Here is a 22,562-nt window from a genome sequence, read left to right as displayed (position 1 = left end):
TATTACATTATTTAACAAAAACAACAACTATATCATTATTTGTATGAACTTATCCACTCTTTGTTAAAGATTACTCGTGTTTGTTTCTAGGGAGGTCACATTTAGCATGTTCTTTGTTTACTTTAATGTCTGAGGTAAAATGATCGCCCTCTGTCACTGTGGCTAGTAAACTCATCTCTGCTGTGAGTGGTTAAAGTCAGAAGCTGAACATACATTTTCAGTTCCTTTAATGACTACAATTGAACTAACTATCCGATGGAAACAGCTTGATTCCTTAATTTCGACCTTCATTTCCTGCCGTCATATTAGTAGTTTATCTTTTCACATTGTCATGATCTGAAATAATAAACGGATGCTTTGGAAATAGTACAAAATATACATATTCCTAATTCTTACTATCCATCTTACTGATTGTGAGGGGGAAAATGTGTTTTTATCATGTATTTGTTACCACAGAATGCAATAGGCTATTGTCATCATCATCCAAACCATATATTTTCCCTCATACATTTTACAGTTTACAATGACCAGTTAGCTATTCAACAAAAACTGTTGGGGGAAAAAAACAAAAAACAAAATTGCTCTCTATTTCATTGTTTGGGAAGTCTATTCAATCAAAGCTATATGATTTTTGTATGCTCACATTGCTATTTTTGTGGTGAACAATTCACCTGTGCATGTCATTATGAAAAGAAAAGTTCTTAAAATTCTGTTGTTAAATTTAAATATGCAAGAACACAATCAGTTAAACTGTCAGATTACATATATCTTAGGAATTGCCTGCTGAAAAAAACAGCTTAAACCAACCTGCGCAGATTGGCTGGTTTTAGCTGGTCAACAATGCAGGTTTTAGAGGGGTTTTGGCCATTCTAGACTGGTTTCCAGCCATTTCCAGCCTAGTCTTAGCTGGTCAGGCTGGGAAATGACCAGCTTGACCAACCTAGCCAGGCTGGGAGTCCAGCCAAAACCAGCTATGTCCATCTAAACCCCCCTCTAAAACTAGGCTAGTCGACCAGCTAAAAGCCAGCGAACCAGCTGGTTTAAGCTTATTTTTTTTTATTTTTATTTTCCCCAGCAAAGATTGGGTATGAATAACATATTTATTCACTGTTCCAACTGTTAGTTTTGACAACAAACAGAAATGGTAAGCAGGAGGACTCTGTTAGGTTGTAATAAATCCTCTAAAACCCTTTTCCTAATCTTTCTGAATTAAATGGGCACCTAAATACATCAATTTAGCTTGCAGTAAAAAAAATAAAAGACAAGCCATGCACTTTGTCATTTAATATTTTGTTTTTCTAGCAACTGCTTCCCAATATAAAAAATATAGTGATCGCAGCTTCCAGTTCATACATGGGGACCTTAAACTTTTTGCCCCAATTATTATTATTATTATTATTATTATTATTATTATTATTATTTTGGGATAAGTTGACAATAATTTGGGATAATTTGATAATTTGGTTATAGGTTATGACAATAAAAAATCAAATAACATTTTGAGAGACATTTAATTTTCGACTATTACAGCACAAAGTTTATGTAATCACAATCACATACTGGTTTTGACCATTATTATACTCTTGAAATAGGTGACTATATACTACTGTGAGTGGAATTTTTTTTTTTTAGTTGGTATATTTTTTAGGGGTTTTTCAACTTCTTTTGGGATAGGATAGTGGAGGACAGACAGGAAAGCATCTGAATAAGACCTCGAGTCGGGACTTGAACTCTGGCCGCCAGGTGTATGCCCTGGTTCATTTAGTGTCTTAATTTGTAAGAAATGGTCTGATTCCTCATTTTAGACCCGCAATTGCTAAATTATGTTGCTAATTAAGTAATTGTGTGGTTGATAATCTAATCATAGTTATGTGGGGTTTAAAATATACAATGTCAAAAGTTTTTTTTTTTTTTCACATTTACTTGTTTTGTCAAAAGAGTTGATTGGATGCTCTATTAAATCATCTCACAAGTTTTTCACATTAAGTTGTTACCACAAAATGTTTCACTATTATACAACTCACAAAAGTGATAAAAATGTGGTTTTTCTCATGTATTCTGCTGTTTACAACTACTGAGTCATTCAATCAAGAAACTCTTAAAAAAGAAATTCATTCTGGCAACACTGTGCTTAAAAACCGGAAACAACCTTCCTTTGAAATGTTTTACAAAATCATTACTTTTTGTAAATGTACTGGAATGATAACAGTATCATTTGCAAAACTTGCTCTTTGAATCTCATTCCTACAAAAAATATTTGCAAACCATACTGCTATTTTGTAAAAGAATAAATAAAACACAAAGATTTTTCAGCTAATAAGAGAAAGCAGTGTAGTTTGTTATAGCTGGTTAGGTCATGGACAGAAATTGTTATATTATAAGAAAGTTTTCAGTTCCTTTAGTGAATAAAAGTGTGTTGATCAATGATTCTCATGAAACAACACAAATCCTCATTTTTGTACCTCATTTGCCACCATCACAGAATGTGGTTTGTTATCTAATCATGGTTGGTTATGTAAGGTTTGAAATTAAAGATCATTGCCGTGCATTCAAAATAGCCCATCATCTTCATCAATCTTCAATCTAAATAGGTAACCTACTTTAAAACATGCACACTGACACATGCACATTTTGACAACCAACAAATAGTAACTATTTTACTGCTTGTTTAAACAACACAATTCTTAAGTTTTTAGAAATATGTGTTGTTTCAGCTTATTTATTTAAAATAAGTAGTTTGAACAAGCAGCAAACATCATTTTTGATACATGGAAGAACAGACACTCACAGACCTCTGCTTATAATCTTGTGCAAAATCAAAAATATAAAAATTTTAAGATCAATTTCTAGATCAAATAGCAAAGCATCCAACGAACTGTAAACTACTGTGGGACAATAGTAGTCAATGGTACAGATTAACTTAACCTCTTCTGAGTAAAAGCTTGTGAACACTGGGATGATTTTAGCCCACGCTGATCATCAGCATTTTTCAGAATAAAGGCCCTATCATACACCCAGCGCAAAAGGGCGCAAGACGTGTTTGGCGTGATTTGTTGCTATTTTCAGACCAGCGCAACTCTAATTTTCACATTTTGCAACATGTTGTTTAAATAGCAAATTCATTTGAGTCCACTTTGTGGACTCATGGGTGTGCCAATCTAGAAAGAAGGTGTGTTAAGTCACATTGTTGGTGCGTTGCTATTTTGTGAAAAAAATAGACTGAATAGAATAGAATTAATACACACAGATGTACAGCTATACAAAATTATCTTTACATATGAAAAAAAAAATATGAGAATTAAAATGTAACAAAAATTATTATTTTCTACATAAAAAAACACTACCTCCTTCACTATAGCACACGAATACCTTGAGGTAATAAGAAAAAAGTTACAAGCCATGAGTGAAAATGATGTGAAACGATACTCTCAAGTCCTATTTGATGTGCAATTCCTATGCATTTGGCTAGCTAGAGAGTTTGGTGCATAAGCATCAGAGATTTACTGTTACTTTAGCAGCTCAAGGCATGTGAACAAAAGCACCAATTTCATTGGCCAGTCAGTCAAGCAACAAAAACAAACAAGATAAACATTTTAATGTTTTTGCGCATTGACATGCACATTCACATTAGCTCTCTTAAGAATAAGTGAAAATAATCTTGATGTGCACACCACAGGCCTTAAGAAAAACAATTTACACAAACAGTACACATTACTAGGGTTTTGACTAGGGCTGAATCACTAAAACATTAGTGAGTCTATTAGATTGTACACAGTAGGCTAAATACGCTAGATTGTTACATTTATTTAAAACCACAGAATGCTTTACTATGGTACAACTGAAAGTAAACTAAACAAACAGGATTTCTCCTGTATTCTGCAGTTCATAATGACATTTGTCAAACCAGAAACACTTCCTATTTTTCAGCTCCCTATTAGATACAGTGCTAGATTATACTGTATTATATAATTTAATTTGTCTACAGTCTTTAATATTACATTGATGTTGAAAAGTCCAGCTCACAAGCAATAGCAGAAGCTGACGAATAACAAAAAAGATGTTTTGTCAGTTGAATGTGTTGACCAACAGTAGTTTTTGCTGACTGGGCATGTTTAATAGGCGTCAGTCAGATGTCACACTGCAATCTGGGGATAATCCATGATGATGCAGCGTGAATTGGCTTTAAGAGGACATTTCTTCATGTTTAATCTTTAAAGCCTTTGGGTTCTATTGTTTGAATAAGTATCATACTTCCTCAGTGGTTTAATCGTATCAAACTTTTTGGATGGTGGCATGTTGCAGATGTCCATTTTTGTCTTCTTCTTTGTCCAGCGGCCCGACTCTGATGGTTGTTTGGTGTTTTCATAGATGATCTCTATAAAAAAGTACCATACAGTAGAGTTAGCATACAGTAGATATTTTCTCAAAATTCTACACACAATATCCCATAATGACAATGTGAAAAAAAAGTTTTTTTTCGAAATTATTGCAAATGTATTTAAAATAAAAAACCTATAGAAACACATGTACAGAAGGATTTACAGCCTTTGCAGTGAAGCTCTAAATTCCATTGATCATTTTTGAGATGTTTCAGCAGCTTAATTGGAGTTTACCTGTGGTAAATTCAGTTGATTGAACATGATTTAAAAAGGCATTCACCTGTCTATATAAGGTCCTGTCCATATAAACCAAGCATGAAGACAAAGAAATTGTCTGTAGACCTCAGAGACAGGATTGTCTCGAGGCACAAGTCTGGGGAAGGTTACATATAAATATCTGCTGCTCTGAATGTTCCACTGAGTACAGTGTCCTCCATCATCTATAAGTGGAAGATGTTTGGAACCACTAGGATCCTTCCTAGAGCTGGCCGGCCATCTTAGCTGAGTGATCGGGGGAGAACGGCCCCATTTAGGGAGGTAATCAATAACCTGATGGTCACTCTGTCTAAGCTCCAGTTTTTTTCTATGGACAGAAGATCTGTGCAGTAATTCACCAATCAGGCCTGTATGGTAGAGAGACCAGACGGAATCCATGTTTTTCAGCAGCAGGAACTGAAAGACTAGACAGGATAGAGGAAAAGACGAATGCAGCAATGTACAAAGACATCCTGCTTCAAAACCTGCTTCAGAGTGCTCTTGACCTCAGACTGGGGCGACGGTTCATCTTCCAGCAGGACAATGACCCAAAGCACACTGCCAAAATATCAATGGAGTGGGTTCACAACAACTCTGTGAATGTCCTTGAATGACCCAGCCAAAGCCCAGACCTAAATCCTATTAAACATCTCTGGAGAGATCTGAAAATGGCTGTACACCATCGCTTCCCATCCAACCGGAGCTTAAGAGGTACTGGAAAGAGGAATGGGCAAAAAACTCCCAAAGACAGGAGTGCCAAGTTTGTTGCATCATATTCAAAAAGACTTGAGGCTGTAATTGCTGCCAAAGGTGCATCAGCAAAGTATTAAGCAAAGACTGTGAATACTTCTGAACATGGGATTTTCAGCTTTATTTTTAATACATTTGAAACGGTAAAAAAAGAAAAAAAAAAAGAAAAAAGAAATAAGTTTCTAAATGAAAAAAAATCTGGAAAATCTGAATACTCTTTGGATGCACTGTACATTAGAGTACATTAAATGGTTAACAGTACACAACACAGGCTACACTGAGGGTCTGGAAGAAGAGGGTTCTTGCTGTGCACGCTCGCAATGCACTAAGCTTAACCACAGGATATGCATTTTAATCGTCACAAACTGAAACTCAGTCTCACAGCGCTAAACCACATTCCACCCACACTCAGTCAGAGAGCCAGCTAAAGTCTGACCTTGAAGACTCTTGAAGATGCGCTGATGTCTTATGAAGTGTTATTTAGATTACAGCTAGACATAATTTTAGTTATCCTGCCTCAGTTTGTTCATTAATTATGGTTATAAACTGTAACCACAATGCGTTAGAATGTTAAGTTAGAATGAATATTCAGCCCCATGTAATTTGTGTTCTTGTGGAACTTGTAATTATAACAAGCTATTAAGAAAATGTGAAAAGAAAGCTTCGACTTGTTCCATGTGACCGACGCCTCAGATTCGTTTCAATGTTAATAGTGTTACTATAAAAGTACATAATAGCTCGTTTAAAACAACTTTGTGATGTTATTGTAATCATAGACAAATCAGCAAAAGTTACATAACCTTTTACTATTCCCCGCAAGCAATGTTTAATAGATGTCTTAACAGAAGTCTTGGCTAAAACAAGACTAGATTTGGGGTGTCAGTTAAATTCAAATACAGAACATATACAGCAGGCACCTTGATGTCAAAACAACATTGAAAAACACATCAAGACTGCAAATCATTTTGATGTTTAAATAAGGATGCTTATGTTGACCGTTTAACCTTTAACCATGCATTTTTTACCTATCAATGGTATCAGTTGAATGGTTAAAATTATTATTATATTGTTCTGTACTTTTTAAAAGTTTTTCTGCATAAATATGCACCGCATGTGTTAACTCATGGGACGTTAACATATGCAACCAGACATCCCTGACATATTTTGCACAAGTGGAGAAAGAAGCCGCAAAACCAAAGCATTCTGAAATGGCGGAGCATCGGATTTTTGTATTGCTGCAAGCTCGCTCTGGCACCACTCATCATAAACACAAAAGATAACAGCCTATAGTTTTGATGATTTAAAGCAGGGGTTCCCTTAAATTTCAGCTCATGACCCCTAAAATAACAATTCTGGTGACTTTCAACCCCCACCATCCTCAGAGGAGGTTATAAACAAATAAACATTACACAAAACAGTGCACACACACACCAATAGGAACTATATAAACAAGCTTGAACATTCATTCATTCATTTTCTTTTCAGCTTAGTACCTTGGTTTTATGCAGAGGATGCCCTTCCAGCCACAACCCATACACACACACATACACTTTGACCAATTTAACTAATTCAATTCACCTATACCACATATGTTTGGACTGTGGGGGAAACCCGAGCACCCGGAAGAAATCCATGCGAATAAGAGAGGAACATGCAAACTCCACACAGAAATGCCAACTGAACCAGCTGGAGCTTGAACCAGGGATCTTCTTGCTGTGAGGCGATCATGCTACCCACTGTGACACTGTGATGCTCAAGCTTTTTATTAAATTGTTTAATTTAATATTAACTTTACATAGTGAGAATGGTGGGCAGAATATTTATAGCACAAGACTATTCTGTGGTAAATTTTGGAGATCGCCTCTTTGCGCCTCTATGTTCAGTCGTGGCCTTTATTATTGATGTATGTGAGTGCCGTAAAGATTTCAAAGTTTAACATTGTGCTGTAAAATCAATCTGCTGCCACTAACACTATTGCTGTGTTGTTAATCTAGACCAAACTCCCAAACCGGGAGGGCCGTTGTCCTGCATGGTTTAGCTCCAACTTCCTTCAACACACCTGCCTGGAAGTTTTTGTATACCTTGAAAGAGCTTGATTTGCTGGTTTTGGTGAGCTTAATTGGGGTTGGAACTAAAATATGCAGGACACTGGCCCCCCAGGACTGAGTTTGGGGACCCCTGATCTATCTAGAGTAACAACTTCTTCTTCTTCTTCTTTCAGCGGCGCTACGGCCCGTGTAGAGCCCTGGCCTCTTCCACCACTCCTCTCCAGTCTTCCCAATCCAAAGCCTGCTTTCTCCAAGCATGCACTCTTAGGGTATGTAGATCATCTTCTACATCATCTAACCACCTCTTCTGTGGCCTACCAGGACATCTCCTTCCTTCTAGTTTTGGCTTACATGCTCTTTTAACAGCTCTTTGTTCAGGGAGTCTCTAACAACCTAAGGGGTTGCAATGCAATGGAAAAAGAATTAAAAGGCTGATGGCTTTTTATTTGCATGTTTTTTAATGTAACTATTAAATAGTATTTAAATTTCCTGTACTTTATGGATAAAATATTGTAATTCTAATAGTTTATTAACATACAGTTGAAGTCAGAATTATTATCCCCCCTTTGAATTTATTTTAAATTATTTAAATATTTCCTAAACAGTTTAACAGAGCAAGGAAATTTTCACAGCATGTCTGATAATATTTTTTCTTCCGGAGAGAAAGTCTTATTTGTTTATTTTGGCTTTTTAAACACCATTTTAAGGAGAGAATTTTTAGTCCCTTTAAGCTACTTTTCCCCCGATAGTCTACAGAACAAACCATCATTATACAATAACTTGCCTAATTACCCTAACCTGCCTAGTTAACCTAATTAACCTAGTTAGGCCTTTCAATGTCACTTTAAGCTGTATAGAAGTGTCTTGAAAAATATCTAGTAAAATATTATTTATTGTCATCATGGCAAAGATAAAATAAATCAGTTATTAGAAATGAGTAATTAAAACTTATGTTTAGAAATGTGTTCAAAAAACAGACAATTTGGGAGTAATAAACAGGGGGACTAATAATTCTGACTTCTACTGTATATGGTATTTTTGAAAATCACTAAGCCACACACCAAACCGAGACTTTCATTTTATAGCTATATAAACTATAAAAAATGTATGTATGTAAGTAATGCACTACTAGGCTATATGTAAAACAAAACAATATGATTATATACTATAGCCTATTTAAATAAGTCAGTTTAACAAATATGAGCCTTGTCGTTGTCTCTAATCACCATGGCCACAGCGTGCGTGTCTGTGCAAGGCTTCTGTAAAAACTGACCTACATTTGACCAGCATTTTATCAAAGCCTATATAGATATACTGATATTTCTGTGCCAGTTCGACACACGATACACTAAACTAAAGACAGTTTAACTCATTCAAAACACACCATCACCAACTCACCAAGAGTAAAACAGAGAAAATGAAAGAACAGCGCTATGGTGAAATCAGCTTTTCCATAGACATATCATTAAAGTAAAATGTTGATAAAGGTTTGTGATATGGGAATTAAAGCATTAAATATGCTTATTTTCCGTGAAGCAGTCAATTTGAGTTAGTATAGGCCTGCTATTTTCATTTGACGTAAGCAAAAAAGCCTATACTGGTTATTAAAAAGCATTCACTCAATGTTTTCGTTGCAGGCCTTTTATTCTCTTTATTGTTTATAGTCTATTCTGTTTGTCTGTGCTGTTGCAAACACTGCAGTGAATATTGATGATATATCCAGATTCTGTTAATATGTTCTGTGTGCTGTTGTTCAATGTTAAAATAAATTCGTATTTATTGTATCAGACACAAAATAGACATGCCATATATTATTTTTATTGAATAATTATTTAATATTAATCTAATTGGTTAATGGTTAATGATCAGTTTGCAAGCAAAAGTTGTTGGTTGGGAAATTTAACTGCACTGTTTGACATCCATTTGATCATCCACACAATGACGCTCTTTTGACCACCAAAGTAACGTTCTAAAAAGTATTATTATATATATATAGTAAATATTATTAAAATAGTTTAATTAATCTGAAAGCTTCAATTTAAAATTGAGAAAAAAACAAATAAAAAAATTATCATTTTGTAACTAATTTATGATGCATTTTTTTGACGACATTAAGGGCTGCACAATATGGCTGCGCGATCCCAGAGCTGAAAATAAACAATGGCAAGAGGAAAATGGCAACAGCCAATCAGAATTAGAAAATCTGCTAAGGTTTTTAATAATTCATAGTGTTTTAAAAAAAATTTTAGTCAGGATTTGAATTAATTACATCTGAAAAATATCTTTTATCGGATTTTTTTTATATGATTAAATAAATTATTTAAAACATAGCTAACAAATCGTAAGAAATATCATTATCGCAATGCTCAACAGCAATATTGCATATTTTTCCAGTATTTTTTAGCCCTAACACCAATGTTTAATGTCAAATTGATGTTATTTTGATATCAATGACTACGTTTACATGGACGACAGTACTCAAGTTATTTCCCTTATTCTGAGTAAGAAAACAGTATGATTAAAGTGTTTACATAAGTTACTTTTTGGATGTTCTTTTCATGATCCCGTTTTACATGTTATAGCACATAACATGATTAAAGTCATTGCGTCACCACGCTATCCACATTTCCCACAGAGATTCATGTAAATTCTGGTGTTTTAAGGTATTTAACTGCAGTTTACGCTTTCACTTTGCATACCCCCCTGGACAAACGACATATTAGATGTGAGTATAAACTGCTGAAAGTGTGTTGTATTATTATGCTGTCGCAAAACGCGTCCAAAATCCTACATAAGGGTGATAGTTTGATTAAAATGTTTACATGTCAGTACTGCACTTCAAATGTCTTAATTCGATTTCTGTTTAGTTCGATTATGACTTTAGTCAGATTAAGGTAATCAAAACTGGCTGTTTACATGGTAGACTCTTAATCAGAGTATTGTCTTAATCATATTAAAATCAGATTATTGTTGTCCACTTAAACATACTCAATGTGAATGCTGGGTACTGAAGTCTGTCTAATCTGTTTTTTAATAACTGGTCTATTTCTGTGCATCATTTTGATTAAAAAATGTTTAACATTAAAGACAAATTTTAAATGAGTTATTGGACGTACCTTTACTATCGTGAGTTAAGATGCATATTGCTACAATTGACACGACTACTACTGCAATTCCAACGGCTACCGCAAACCAGATCCACCACTCATTAAATACGAAGGATTCCACTGCTGTTGTTGTTGAGGTTGCTGGAGCTGTAACACACACAAAAAAACAACAACTTAAAAATAACATTTGGATTATCACATAAAGAAATGTTTGAGTGTGTATTCTACAAACATGGAAGCTCCATGGAATATAGTCTTGGTGTTACAGTGTTAATGTTAGATGTATAATCATGGCAAATTTGCTTATGGAGATTGAATCAAATACTGAATGAATATTAAATCAAATATTACATAATATGCTTGGAAGTTAAAACGAATGCAAATCATTCAAATTCAACCTTGAAACGCCATTTTGAACATTTTATTATTATTATAATTATTAAAAATAATTAAGTTATTTTTATTAGTTTTTTTTTTTATTTTTTTTTAATGTTTTGCTTTAATTTAAATGACAAAACTCCAAAATTATAGCATCAGGGTTTCCCAAACTTTTCTGCCCGCGACCCCGAAAATAACACTGCCAGTGACTTGTGAACCCCACATTTCTTGGAGGTGGTTATAAAAATACAATTGTTGCGCACACAACAAAAGGCCTATACAAACACGATCATATTGACAACACAAAAAATGCAACAGTCTAACAATCATCATTTTTATAGTCATTTATTCATTTGTTTAATATTAACCTCAACTAAAGAGACTGGTGGGCACAATGTTTTGGTGGACAAGTCTATTCTTGTTTTGTTTTGGAGGCCGCCACTCAGAGAATCATTCTCAATGTTCAGTTGTGGCCTGTATTTATTTTTAATATACACTACTGGTCAAAAGTTTGGGGACTTTTAAGTGTTTTAAAATAAGCTTATCCTGCTGATCAAAGCTACATTTATTTATTTAATCAAAATACAGCACAAATAGTCAAATTGTGAAATGTTATTGCACTATAAAATAACTGTTCAAAAGTAGTTTATCATTTAATTTAATTTATTGCAGTGCTTTTAAAGATGAATTTTCAGCTTCATTACTCCAGTCTTCAGCCAAATGATCCTTCAGAAATTACTCTAATATTAATTATTATTTTTATTATTGTTATTATTAATAATAATTGTAATAGTAATAAAAGGACTAATGATGAGAGTAATCATTTTATTTGAAACTACATACGATAAGTAAAAAATAAATATTTAATAAATAAATAAATATTTAACAATTTACCATTTAATAAATTTCACCTTAATGAACAGTAAAATATTATATATATATATATATATATAAAAAAAAAAAAAAACTGACCCCAAACTTTTGACCGGTAGTGTATTTGATTGCCATGAAGGTGTCAGAAAGTTTAACCTGGTGCTCTAAAATCAATCTGCCGCAGCTGACGATATTGCTGACAGACGCTAACAGATGTTTTGATTTGCTGTGATTGAAATCAGGAGTATTCCACCAAATATTGATTTCTTAACGTCTCTGTATAATGCACATTTGTATTGTGTTGTCTAAAGCATATCATATGGTCTGGAAACATGGCACTTTTTGTTTTTAGAGTTTAGAATGAACAAATCTAAAATGAAAAATGTTATGATATCATATAAAATGATATTGAAACCTCTGGACACCACTGACACAGATTTAATTATTTTTCTAGTACGCTTAATTTTCTAAAAGCTTGTTTGAGAGCAAGATCCCTGATATTTGAGACAAGAGAAATAGATGTAGCAAAAGAAGTTATTATGCAGTAAATCTATTATTTTACAACTGCTTGAGACAAATAATGTGAACTCTTGCTTTTTTTTTTTTAATAAAGAGCATTTTAAAGTTTAAATGAGAAAGGAATGTATTAAATATTCACCACTTGTGCAAGGAGGGGAATTGACTGTAGTTGGATTCTGTGTCTGATTAAGCGTCTCATTACTTGTTCCTGGTGTTCTGTTACTGTTGGCTTCTGTGGAAAAAATAATGCAGTGAAAGCTGAAAAAACAGTGAACCTTTTATTATATTTACTCCCTTTTTGAATTTGAGCAGTTGAGATGTTTATGCTCTTAATGGCTTACGATAAAGTAAGTAACTGAATATTAGCTACCAGCTAAAGTTAGAATAGAAAATTTGTATATCCGGAAACATTATCATTTCCTGATGAATTGTGATCAGAAAAATCACAGTAGTCTTAGCCATTTGTATTTTCATATTAAAGTTTGATAGTTTGAGACCAGTTGTCTAAATAAATGTTATTACAGTTCATTTTTTTGTTGAGTTTTTTTTTCTCATTTTATGACCTCATGATCCAAAAGAGTATCTTGCGCTTCAACCGAAGCAATAAAATATGACTGTCTGAACAAAGGAGTTCATGATTGATGTCAAAAGTACTTATTCATCTAGTCACCTAATTTACATGATGGCATGAAGCGTCTCTTTACTTACCAACAATTACTTCTGCTCCATCACTGCATTTTTCTTCAAGAACAGGAATATCTTGCGTAATCTTGCAGTAGTACCATCCACTGTCATTGGTCTTTGTAGAATTAATCTTGAGTATTTGCCAAGTGTACACTTTTTCTTTTATCCTGCTAGGAAGAGAGCCACAGTCTAATGTTGGTGTCTTGCTGTAATGCCAGCTCACTTTGTGGTTTTTGCTTGGCTCAAAAGTGCAGTTGATTTTGACTGATGCTCCTTCACAAACATTAATTTGTTTGGGGTGTACATGGATGATCGATTGTTGAAAAGCATCACTGAACAAATCTCCAGCTGTATTCAGAAAAATAAAAAAAACAATAAATTATGTGATCTTATGAACGACCAGAATATATAATTTACTAAGTTTATGAGGTTTAGGGTTGTGTAACATGTTAATATTTGTTTTATTCTGAAACATTTCTTTCATTTTTCAATTAAAAATGCTTAAATTTTAGAATAAATGTGTCCAGAAAATTACAGTTTACCACAATAACAGATGTTTTTATTTTCTGTGATTGAAAATCAGGGTCATTCCACCAAATATTGATTTCTTAACTTCTCTGTATTGTGCACATTTGTACTGTGTTGTCTAAAAAGTAAAATCATACGGTCTGGAAACATGGCACTTGTTACTTTATGTAGAAAAAGAGCTCAAAATAACAACATTTATTTATTTTAAATGGAAGTGTTGTAATTAGAAATTTATAAAACAAAGATTACGTTTTATTCATAACTACACTGTGAAATATGTTGGGTTGCACACATTCCTCATGTTGTCCCAAATGAATCGCTACAATTACAAATTAACAATTTTTTTGTGGATAAAATCAAGTGAAAATGAAAATTTCCTTTAGTAACTGAATGCAAAAGATCTAACAAGCAACTCCGTAAGTTATCAACAATTTGGTTTACATGTTTTAATCATAATTTGTCTATTTATTTACAAGAAGACTTTAATCTTTCAAATTATAATCAGCAAAACCTTTTAGCATACAATATTATAAGGTAGTATTATAGGTCTTTGTATTTTAGAAGTTTCTTGGTGAAATATTTTAGTCTTGACTTTGAAAAAAGGAATAGCTTTAAAGCCACTTATTAGAAAATAACATAAATTTATTTAAAAAAAATAAAACAAGAAATGTCAAAATCTACTCTTAAATTACATAAGTACAACTCTTATGAACTGTTATGAAGCACAGAATGATTTATAAAATAAATAAAGAAAATAGAAAGTGTAAATTTGTAACAGTTGACAAAACTTAAGTTGAAAGAAGTGAGCAAGTCATGATTTTTCGAGAACAACGTGCTTGAAACTAACACAAGAAATCACTGTAAGCTGACTATTTATTCATTTACATATTATTGAGATCTGTTACATTTTGGGCAAAAAGTGTCAAAAAAAGCTCACTTAAGATATTTACAGATCTGCAGTTTTATAATTTCTAACACAGTAGACTTTCCAACTCCACCTAAAGAAACATTACTTGACACCATTTTAAAAAAATCAACCCAGTTCTCAAAAGTAACATAGGTGTGATTTACTCTTTAGTCTCTTCACAAAATCTAACATCAATTACATAGTTAAAACAACAATGGGAAAGTGAACTTGAGTTCATTTTCTTAGAGGAAATTTGGCAAGACATTATAAACAAGATTCACTCAACTTAAATTTGTCTGCGACATACAATTATTCCGTTTAAGGTCGTTCATCGCCTACATTTGACAAATAAGAAAAGTTTTCACCCAAATATGAATTGCTTGGACGTGTTCTAAACTTATCAAGTTCTGGCAATTATTACTCAATTTCTTTTTAAATATTTTGCAAGTATCGATTGAGCCTTGGCCTATTGTAGGAATATTTGGTTTAATTACTGATTCCAGTCTAGACAATAATAGCAAAAGTAGGTTTTATCTGACACTTTTGTCAAAATTGAGTTATTGACATATTCTTATGAAATGAAACTTATTTACATTATGGGATGTTTTTTTATAAGTTAATTACATTTTAAGACTTTTTTTTAAAAAACAAACAAAAAATGCTACACATACTGTTTTGTTATATGGAATGCAAAAAAAGTTGAGGCTCAACATCTCAAAATCATTCAGAACACGGATAGAATCTTGTAATTCCAAGGTAACGATATATAAAGAGCAAAAGAATTCAAACTTTTGTAGTAAAATATTTGTAGTTTGACTGTTGTTTATTTATTTCTCGTATCTTTTTCTTCCCTCTATTTTAATTTAATTTATTTTCTATATAGATTATTTTATTTGTTTGTGTATCTGCTAAACCTATTGTGATTCATTGGATATATATATATATATATATATATATATATATATATATATATATATATATATATATATATATATATATATATATATATATATATATATATATATATATATATATATATATATAATCTTTAAATACCCCACCAAGACAAAAAAAAAAAAAAAAAAAAAAAAAAAACTTTGGCTACTTTTAACTCCTAATAACCTTAGTTAACACACTATATGCATTTTTGTTTAACACATCCCGTAATTTCTAAAATATCAACCTCTACCAAAAAGTAGATATGTTGGTTTATTGTAAAAGACCAATTAGTTTAAAAAAATATTTAAAATAAAAAAATTGTTATTTCATTACAAAATAATCTTTATTTATTGAAGTATGACAAAAATATTTTAGATTCTCATTTAACATGTTTTCTTTTCAAATCTTTTTGAATTTGTTGTTTTATTAAGTAAAATGTTAATAAAAAAGATCTGAACACACAAAAAAAACTCACTTACAAAAAATAACTCGCCAATTCTAAGCAAAAGATTAAATCAAAAACACTTCAGAACAAACAAGACTTTCATATATCACTTACCTGTGACAAAAATGAGAAGGATTCCAGCGAATAATCGATCCATGCCTAAGTCGTGCTTAAAGTGGGCATCAAACAATAAACCCACTCAGAGTAATTGTTAAACTAGAAAAAAAAAGTATTAAATGATAAAATCAACAAAAACTGCAGCTGGGCTCTTCAAGTGCAACTCTTGAAGCGCTGATAGTATTGATATCTAGACAGGTTCCTGTGTGGTCACACATATGTGTTTAATATTTCTTAATAGCTTTAAAAAAATTGCTGTTGTCTTCCTGTAAAAACTAATGTCTGCTGTACCTTATTCAAGCAAACCAAATGATTTAAAATGGCTTACATCAAACGCATTATGTGAAAAAAACAAGATCTACAACAGAAAAATAGCAGGCATTTAAACAGCACGCTTACTGCTCTTACTGACAAATGAGAGATGTAGCATGAAGCCTGAAAGCAGGTCAGCCACAAGAACAAGAAATGAGACACAGCACAACACACACACACACACACACAAAATGACATCAGGTACTGAGAATCAGTTTCTGTTCTCACGCAAAAGCAGCTTCACTCAGAAGATCGTGTCTTTAAAATTTTTTTTTTTAACACTGTGGTTTGTATGGTTGGATATTGGTTATATTTATTTTGTTAGATTTAGATTTTAAAATTACTTTCACTTAAAATCATGCCCAAACAGCAGCTGAAATCTCTCAGTTTCTCTTCAGCAATCCTCTGCCTTTTGTCATTGTAAATTAATATCAGCTGCTTTAGTCCAGCATCTACGTTAGCAGTAAGCTTCTTTAAGCTGCCATCACCAAAAATAAATAAATACATTTCAGTAGTTCAGTATTTCTTCTTGTGTCATCTCATTGTTATTACACATGAGCAGGCCTGTATTGGCTAATTGGGATGACCAGGAGTATTTTTTGTTTATTTATTTGACCATAGCCTCACTCTTTTTATTCATTATTTTACCGCAGTTTCGCTCTTTTTATTTATTTTCTGAAAGCCCCATGAGCAGAATGCAGCCTGCAGGTTAATGATGACGTAAATATTATTCGACTCCCCAACAGCTGCACCTTGCTCATCATCAAAACCATTTAAGAGATACGAGAGAGATGAAAAATGGATAATAAAAAGCGCAAAGATGGCACTGAAGTAGCCAGAATTTAAAAAGCTGAGTATATTTTTCTTTAAAACCAGCGGCAGCAAGAGTACAACAACACAAAAAGATAATGAAATGGCTGGTAAGTTAACAGTAAGCTAGTTAGGAGCAGCGCAAAACAACAACGTCAGCAAACCACGGTTTATGTACCGAACGTGTACTGTAGCTCTTCACTGGCAGCAGCCTCTTGTCCAGTTTGCTACTAAAAGTAAAGAGCCATACCCTGTAACATTACCAAGCACCAGTCATGAGCCCAACACACTAGAATGGGTAGGCAGGATTGTCACTGCGTAAGTATAAGAATTTGAATAATTAATAATTAACACTGTGATGTTTTCAAGAATAGTGTTGGAGATTTAGCTACCCTTTAATGATCTCATATTTATGAAAAATATTTGAAGCTATAGCGCAGCTGTTTCCTTGAAAAAGACATGAGAGTGTCATTAGAAAATTTGGTCCCACTTTATATTAAGTGTCCTTAACTATTATGTACTTCCATCAAAAAATAAATACAATGTGCTTTCTTTACTGTTATGAACAGGTTTGGTGGTATGGGTAGGTTTAAGGGTACGTTTAAGGGTGGGTTAAGGTGTAATGGATGGTCAACATTGTATTTACAAATTTAACTACAACAGTTAATTACAGATGTAATTACATACGGGTAATTAATCAAGCATAAGTAGACAGTAAATACATGTATTTACACAATAAGTACATTGTAACAAACTATTAAATCCTGTGTAAGTACTTATTTGTTAATGCCATTTAAAATGAAGTGGGACGAAAAATTCCATACATTTATTTTAAATCTTCACTTTATACAGATAGCTTGATATATACAGAAGTCAGAATTATTAGCCCCCCTTCGTTTTTCTTTTTTTTTTTCTTTTTAAAATATTTTCCAAATTATGTTTAATAGAGCAAGGAAATTGTCAGTGTCTGATAATATTTGTTCCCCTTCGGATGGGGAACTTCAATGTTATCAGTGGATTTATGTAATCCACGAATGGGGATTTCGTTTCAGAAAGCCAATCGTCTGAAAGAGTATATAACGGGCCAATGAAGTGCCAAATGATTTGGCAGTGTAAGCTTGCGCACCTGGAGCTTAATGCCAATTAGCTCCGCATATAAGCACAGGGAAAGCAAGGAAACGCCATTCTTTTCGCTCTGACAGCAGCAAACTACCCGGGGCCTACCTCCCTCAATGGACTTGCAGTCTGGGCCCAAGAAGGCCCCATTGCCCTCCACTTAGGGGTCTCTGACCCCAGCAAGGTACCCAGGGGTCCACCTCTCTCCCTGGACTTGCAGTCTGGGCTCAGAGGGCCCCCTTGCCATCCAACTAGTAGTCTCTGACCCCAGCAAGCTACGCAGGGGCCCACCTCTTTCCATGGACTTGCAGTCATTGACCCAGAGAGCTCCCTTGCCCTCCACCTTGGGGTCTCTGAACCTAGCAAGCAACCTATGGGTCCACCTCTCTCCCTGGACTTGCAGTCTGGGCCCCAGAGGGCCCCTTTGCCCTCCACCAAAGGTTTCCCTGGCCCAAGCAAGCTACCCAGGGGCCCACCATTCACCCTGGACTTGCAGTTTGGGCCCCACAGGCCCCTCTGCCCTCCACCTAAGGTTTCCCTGGCCCAAGCAAGCTACCCAGGGGCCCACCTCTTTCCCTGGACTTGCAGTCTGAGCCCTAGAGGGCCCCCTTGCCCTCAACCTACGGTTCTCTGACCCCAGCAAGCTGCCCATGTGCTAACCACTCTTCCTGGACTTGCAGTCAGAGACCCAGAAGGCCCCCTTGCCCTCCACCTATGGGTCTCTGACCCCAGCAAGCTACCCAGGGGACCACCTTTCTCCCTGGACTTGCAGTATGGGCCCCAGAGGGCCCCCTTGAAATCCAAATAGTGGTCTCTGACCCCAGCAAGCTATCCAGGGCTCCACCACTCTCCCTGGACTTGCAGTATAGACCCCAGGGTGCCCCCTTGCCCTCCACCTAGGTGCCTCTGACCCCAGCAAGCTACCAAGAGGTAAATTTCTCTCCCTGGATTTGCAGTATAGGCCCCTGGGTGCCCCCTTGCCCACCACCTAGGGGCCTCTGACCCCAGCAAGCTACCCAGGTGTCCACCTCTATCCTTGGATTTGCAATATAGGCCCCAGGGTGCCCCTTGCCCTCCACCTAGGGGTGTTTGACCCCAGCAAGCTACCCAGGGGTCCATCTCTCTCCCTGGACTTGCAGTAGAGGCCTCAGGGTGCTCCCTTGCCCTCCACCTAGGGGTCTCTAACCCCAGCAAGCTACCCAGGGGTCCAACTCTCTCCCTCGACTTGCAGTATAGGCCCCAGGGTGCCCCCTTGCCCTCTACCTAGAGGCCTCTGACCCCAGCAAGCTACTTAAGGATCAACCTCTCTCCCTGGACTTGCAGTATAGGGCCCAGGGACTTGCTGTATAAGCCCCTGGGTGCCCCCTTGCCCTCCACCTAGTCGCCTGTAAAGCCAGCAAGCTACTCAGGTGTCCCCCTCTCTCCCTGGACTTGCAGTATAGGCCCCAGGGTGCCCCCATGTCCTCCACCTAGGTGCCTCTGACCCCAGCAAGGTACCCAGGGGTCCACCTCTCTCCCTGGAAATGCAATATGGGCCCCAGGGTGCCCCCTTGATCTCCACCTAGGGGCCTCTGACCCCAGCAAGCTACCCAGGGTTTCACCTCTCTCCCTGGACTTGCAGTATAGGCCCCAGGGTGCCCCCTGGCCTTGTACCTAGGGTTCTCTGACCCAAGCAAGCTACCCAGGGGTCCACCTCTCTCCCTGGACTTGCAGTATAGGCCCCAGGGTGCCCCCTGGCCCTCCACCTAGGGGCCTCTGACCCCAGATAGCTATGAAGGGGTCCACCTCTCTCCCTGGACTTGCAGTACAGGCCCCAGGGTGCCCCTTTGCCCTCCACCTAAAAGGGCCTCTGACCCCAACATGGGTCCACCTCTCTCCCTGGACTTGCAGTATAGGGCCCAGGGACTTTCTGTATAGGCCCCTGGGTGCCCCCTTGCCCTCCACCTAGGGGCCTCTGACCTCAGCAAGCTACCCAGGGGTCCAACTCTCTCCCTGGACTTGCAGTAAAGGCCCCAGGGTGCCCCTATGCCCTCCACATAAGGGCTTTTGACCCCAGCAAGCTACCCAGGGGTCCACCTCCCTCCCTGGACTTGCAGTATAGGCCCCAGGGTGCTCCCTGGCTCTCCACCTAGGGGTGTTTGACCCCAGCAAGCTACCCATAGGGCCTCCTCTCTCCCTGGACTTGCTGTGTAGTCCCCAGTTTGCCCCCTGGCCCTCCACCTATGAGCCTATGACCCCAGCACGCTACCCAGGGGTCCACAGATGTCCCTGGACTTGCAGTATAGGCCCCAGGGTGCCCCCTGTCCCTCCACTTAGGGGCCCCTGACCCCAGCAAGCTACCCAGGGGTCAACCTCTCTTCCTGGATTTGCAGTATAGGCCCCAGGGTGCCCCCTGTCCCTCCACCTAGGGGCCTCTGACCCCAGCAAGCTACCCAGGGGTCCATACCTCTCCCTGGACTTGCAGTATAGCCCCCAAGGTGTCCCCTGGCCCTCCACCTAGGGCCACTGACACCAGCAAGCTACCCAGGGTTCCACCTCCCTCCCTGGACTTGCAGTATAGGCCTCAGGGTGCCCCCCGGCCTTCACCTAGGGGCGCCTGACCCTAACAAGCTACCCAGGGGTACTCCTCTCTCCCTGGACTTGCAGTGTAGGCCCCAGGGTGCCCCTTGGCCCTCCACCTAGGAGCCTATGACCCAAGCAAGCTACCCAGGGGTCCACTTCTCTTCCTGGACTTGCAGTATAGCCCACAGGGTGCCCCCTGGCCTTCCATCCCGAAGCCCCCGACCCCAACAAGCTACCCAGGGATCCGCCTCCCTCCCTGTACTTGCAGTATAGGCCCCAGGGTGCCCCCTGGCCCTCCACCTAGGGCCCCTGACACCAATAAGCTACCCAGGGGTCCACCTCCCTCCCTTGACTTGCACTATAGGCCCCAGGGTGCCCCTTGGCCCTTCACCTAGGGTCCTCTGAACCCAGGAAGCTACCCAGGGGTCCACCTCCCTCCCTGGACTTGCATTGTAGGCCCCAGAGTGCCCCTTTGACCTCCAACTCTGGGTGTCTGACCCCAGCAAGCTACGCAGGGGTCCACCTCACTCCCTGGACTTGCAGTATAGGCCCCAGGGTGCCCCCTGGCCCTCCACCTAGGGGCCTCTGACCCCAACAAGCTACCCAGGGGTCCACCTCTCTCCCTGGACTTGCAGTATAGGCCCCAGGGTGCCTCTTGGCCCTCCAACTAGGGGCCCCTGACCCCAGCAAGCTACCCAGGGTTCCATATCTCTTCCTGGAATTGCAGTATAGCCCACAGGGTGCCCTCTGGCCCTCCACCTATGGGCCTCTGACCCTAGCAAGCTACCCAGGGGTCCCTCTCCCTCCCTGGACTTGCATTGTAGGCCCCAGAGTTCCCCTTGCCCTCCGTCTAGGGGCCCCTGACCCCAGCAAGCTACCCAGGGGTCCAATTCTCTTCCTGGACTTGCAGTATAGGCCCCAGGGTGCCCCCTGGCCCTCCAACTATGGGCCTCTGACCCCAGCAAGCTACCCAGGGGTCCACTGATGTCCCTGGACTTGCAGTATATTCCCCATTGTGCCCCTTGGCCCTCCACCTAGAGGCCTCTGACCCCAGCAAGCTACCCTGGGGTCCACCTCTCTTCCTGGACTTGCAGTGTAGGCCAAAGGGTGCCACCTGGCCCTCCACCTAGGGGCCTCTGACCCCAGCAAGCTACCCAGGGGTCCACCTCTCTTCCTGGACTTGCAGTATAGGCCCTATGGTGCCCCCTAGCCCTCCACCTAGGGGCCTCTGATGACAGCAAGCTACCCATGGGTCCACCTCTCTCCCTGAACTTGCAGTATAGGCCCCATGGGACCCCCTTGCCCTCCACCTAGTGGCTTCTGACCACAGAAAGCTACCCAGGGGTCCACCGATGTCCCTGGACTTGAAGTATATGCCTCAGGGTGACGCTTGTCCCTCCACCTAGGAGCCTCTGAGCCAAGCAAGCTACCCAGGGGTCCACCTACCTCCCTGGACTTGCATTGTAGGCCCCAGAGTTCCCCTTGCCCTCCGTCTAGGGGCCCCTGACCCCAGCAAGCTACCCAGGGGTCCAATTCTCTTCCTGGACTTGCAGTATAGGCCCCAGGGTGCCCCCTGGCCCTCCAACTATGGGCCTCTGACCCCAGCAAGCTACCCAGGGGTCCACTGATGTCCCTGGACTTGCAGTATATGCCCCATTGTGCCCCTTGGCCCTCCACCTAGAGGCCTCTGACCCCAGCAAGCTACCCAGGGGTCCACATCTCTCCTTGGACTTGCAGTGTAGGCCAAAGGGTGCCACCTGGCCCTCCACCTAGGGGCCTCTGACCCCAGCAAGCTACCCAGGGGTCCACCTCTCTTCCTGGACTTGCAGTATA

General features: G+C 38.5%; 1 protein-coding gene across 2 annotated transcripts; it reads right to left on the bottom strand.

Moving 5' to 3' along the window:
- Positions 1 to 3,578: 3,578 nt before the first annotated feature.
- LOC137489017 (uncharacterized) lies at positions 3,579 to 16,447 on the bottom strand. Of its 2 annotated transcripts, XM_073937753.1 has the most exons (6): positions 16,329 to 16,401; positions 15,927 to 16,028; positions 13,018 to 13,341; positions 12,449 to 12,541; positions 10,549 to 10,686; positions 3,579 to 4,375 (listed from the first exon to the last, which is right to left on the bottom strand). In XM_073937753.1, exons 2-6 carry the CDS (start codon positions 15,967 to 15,969, stop codon positions 4,212 to 4,214), a joined length of 762 nt encoding a protein of 253 aa, XP_073793854.1. In that variant the 5' UTR covers positions 15,970 to 16,028; positions 16,329 to 16,401; the 3' UTR covers positions 3,579 to 4,211. The 2 variants fall into 2 exon arrangements, with proteins under 2 accessions (XP_073793854.1, XP_073793853.1); XM_073937752.1 differs by having other exon boundaries at positions 15,927 to 16,447.
- Between the last annotated feature and the right edge of the window lie 6,115 nt (positions 16,448 to 22,562).

This window comes from Danio rerio, chromosome 22 (genome assembly GCF_049306965.1).
Source record: "Danio rerio strain Tuebingen ecotype United States chromosome 22, GRCz12tu, whole genome shotgun sequence".
In the NCBI taxonomy this organism is placed as follows: domain Eukaryota; kingdom Metazoa; phylum Chordata; class Actinopteri; order Cypriniformes; family Danionidae; genus Danio; species Danio rerio.
The sequence above is the reverse complement of the archived record's forward strand: the minus strand, read 5'-3'. Positions and strand labels throughout refer to the sequence as shown.

Excerpts from the sequence above, each read along its gene's own strand:
- LOC137489017 (XM_073937752.1), bottom strand. The coding sequence starts at position 15,969 with ATGGATCGATTATTCGCTGGAATCCTTCTCATTTTTGTCACAG. Across the intron at positions 12,542-13,017 it reads TGGAGCAGAAGTAATTGTTG|AAGCCAACAGTAACAGAACA; the intron begins GTAAGTAAAGAG and ends TTTTTTCCACAG. Across the intron at positions 10,687-12,448 it reads TTCCCCTCCTTGCACAAGTG|CTCCAGCAACCTCAACAACA; the intron begins GTGAATATTTAA and ends TGTGTGTTACAG.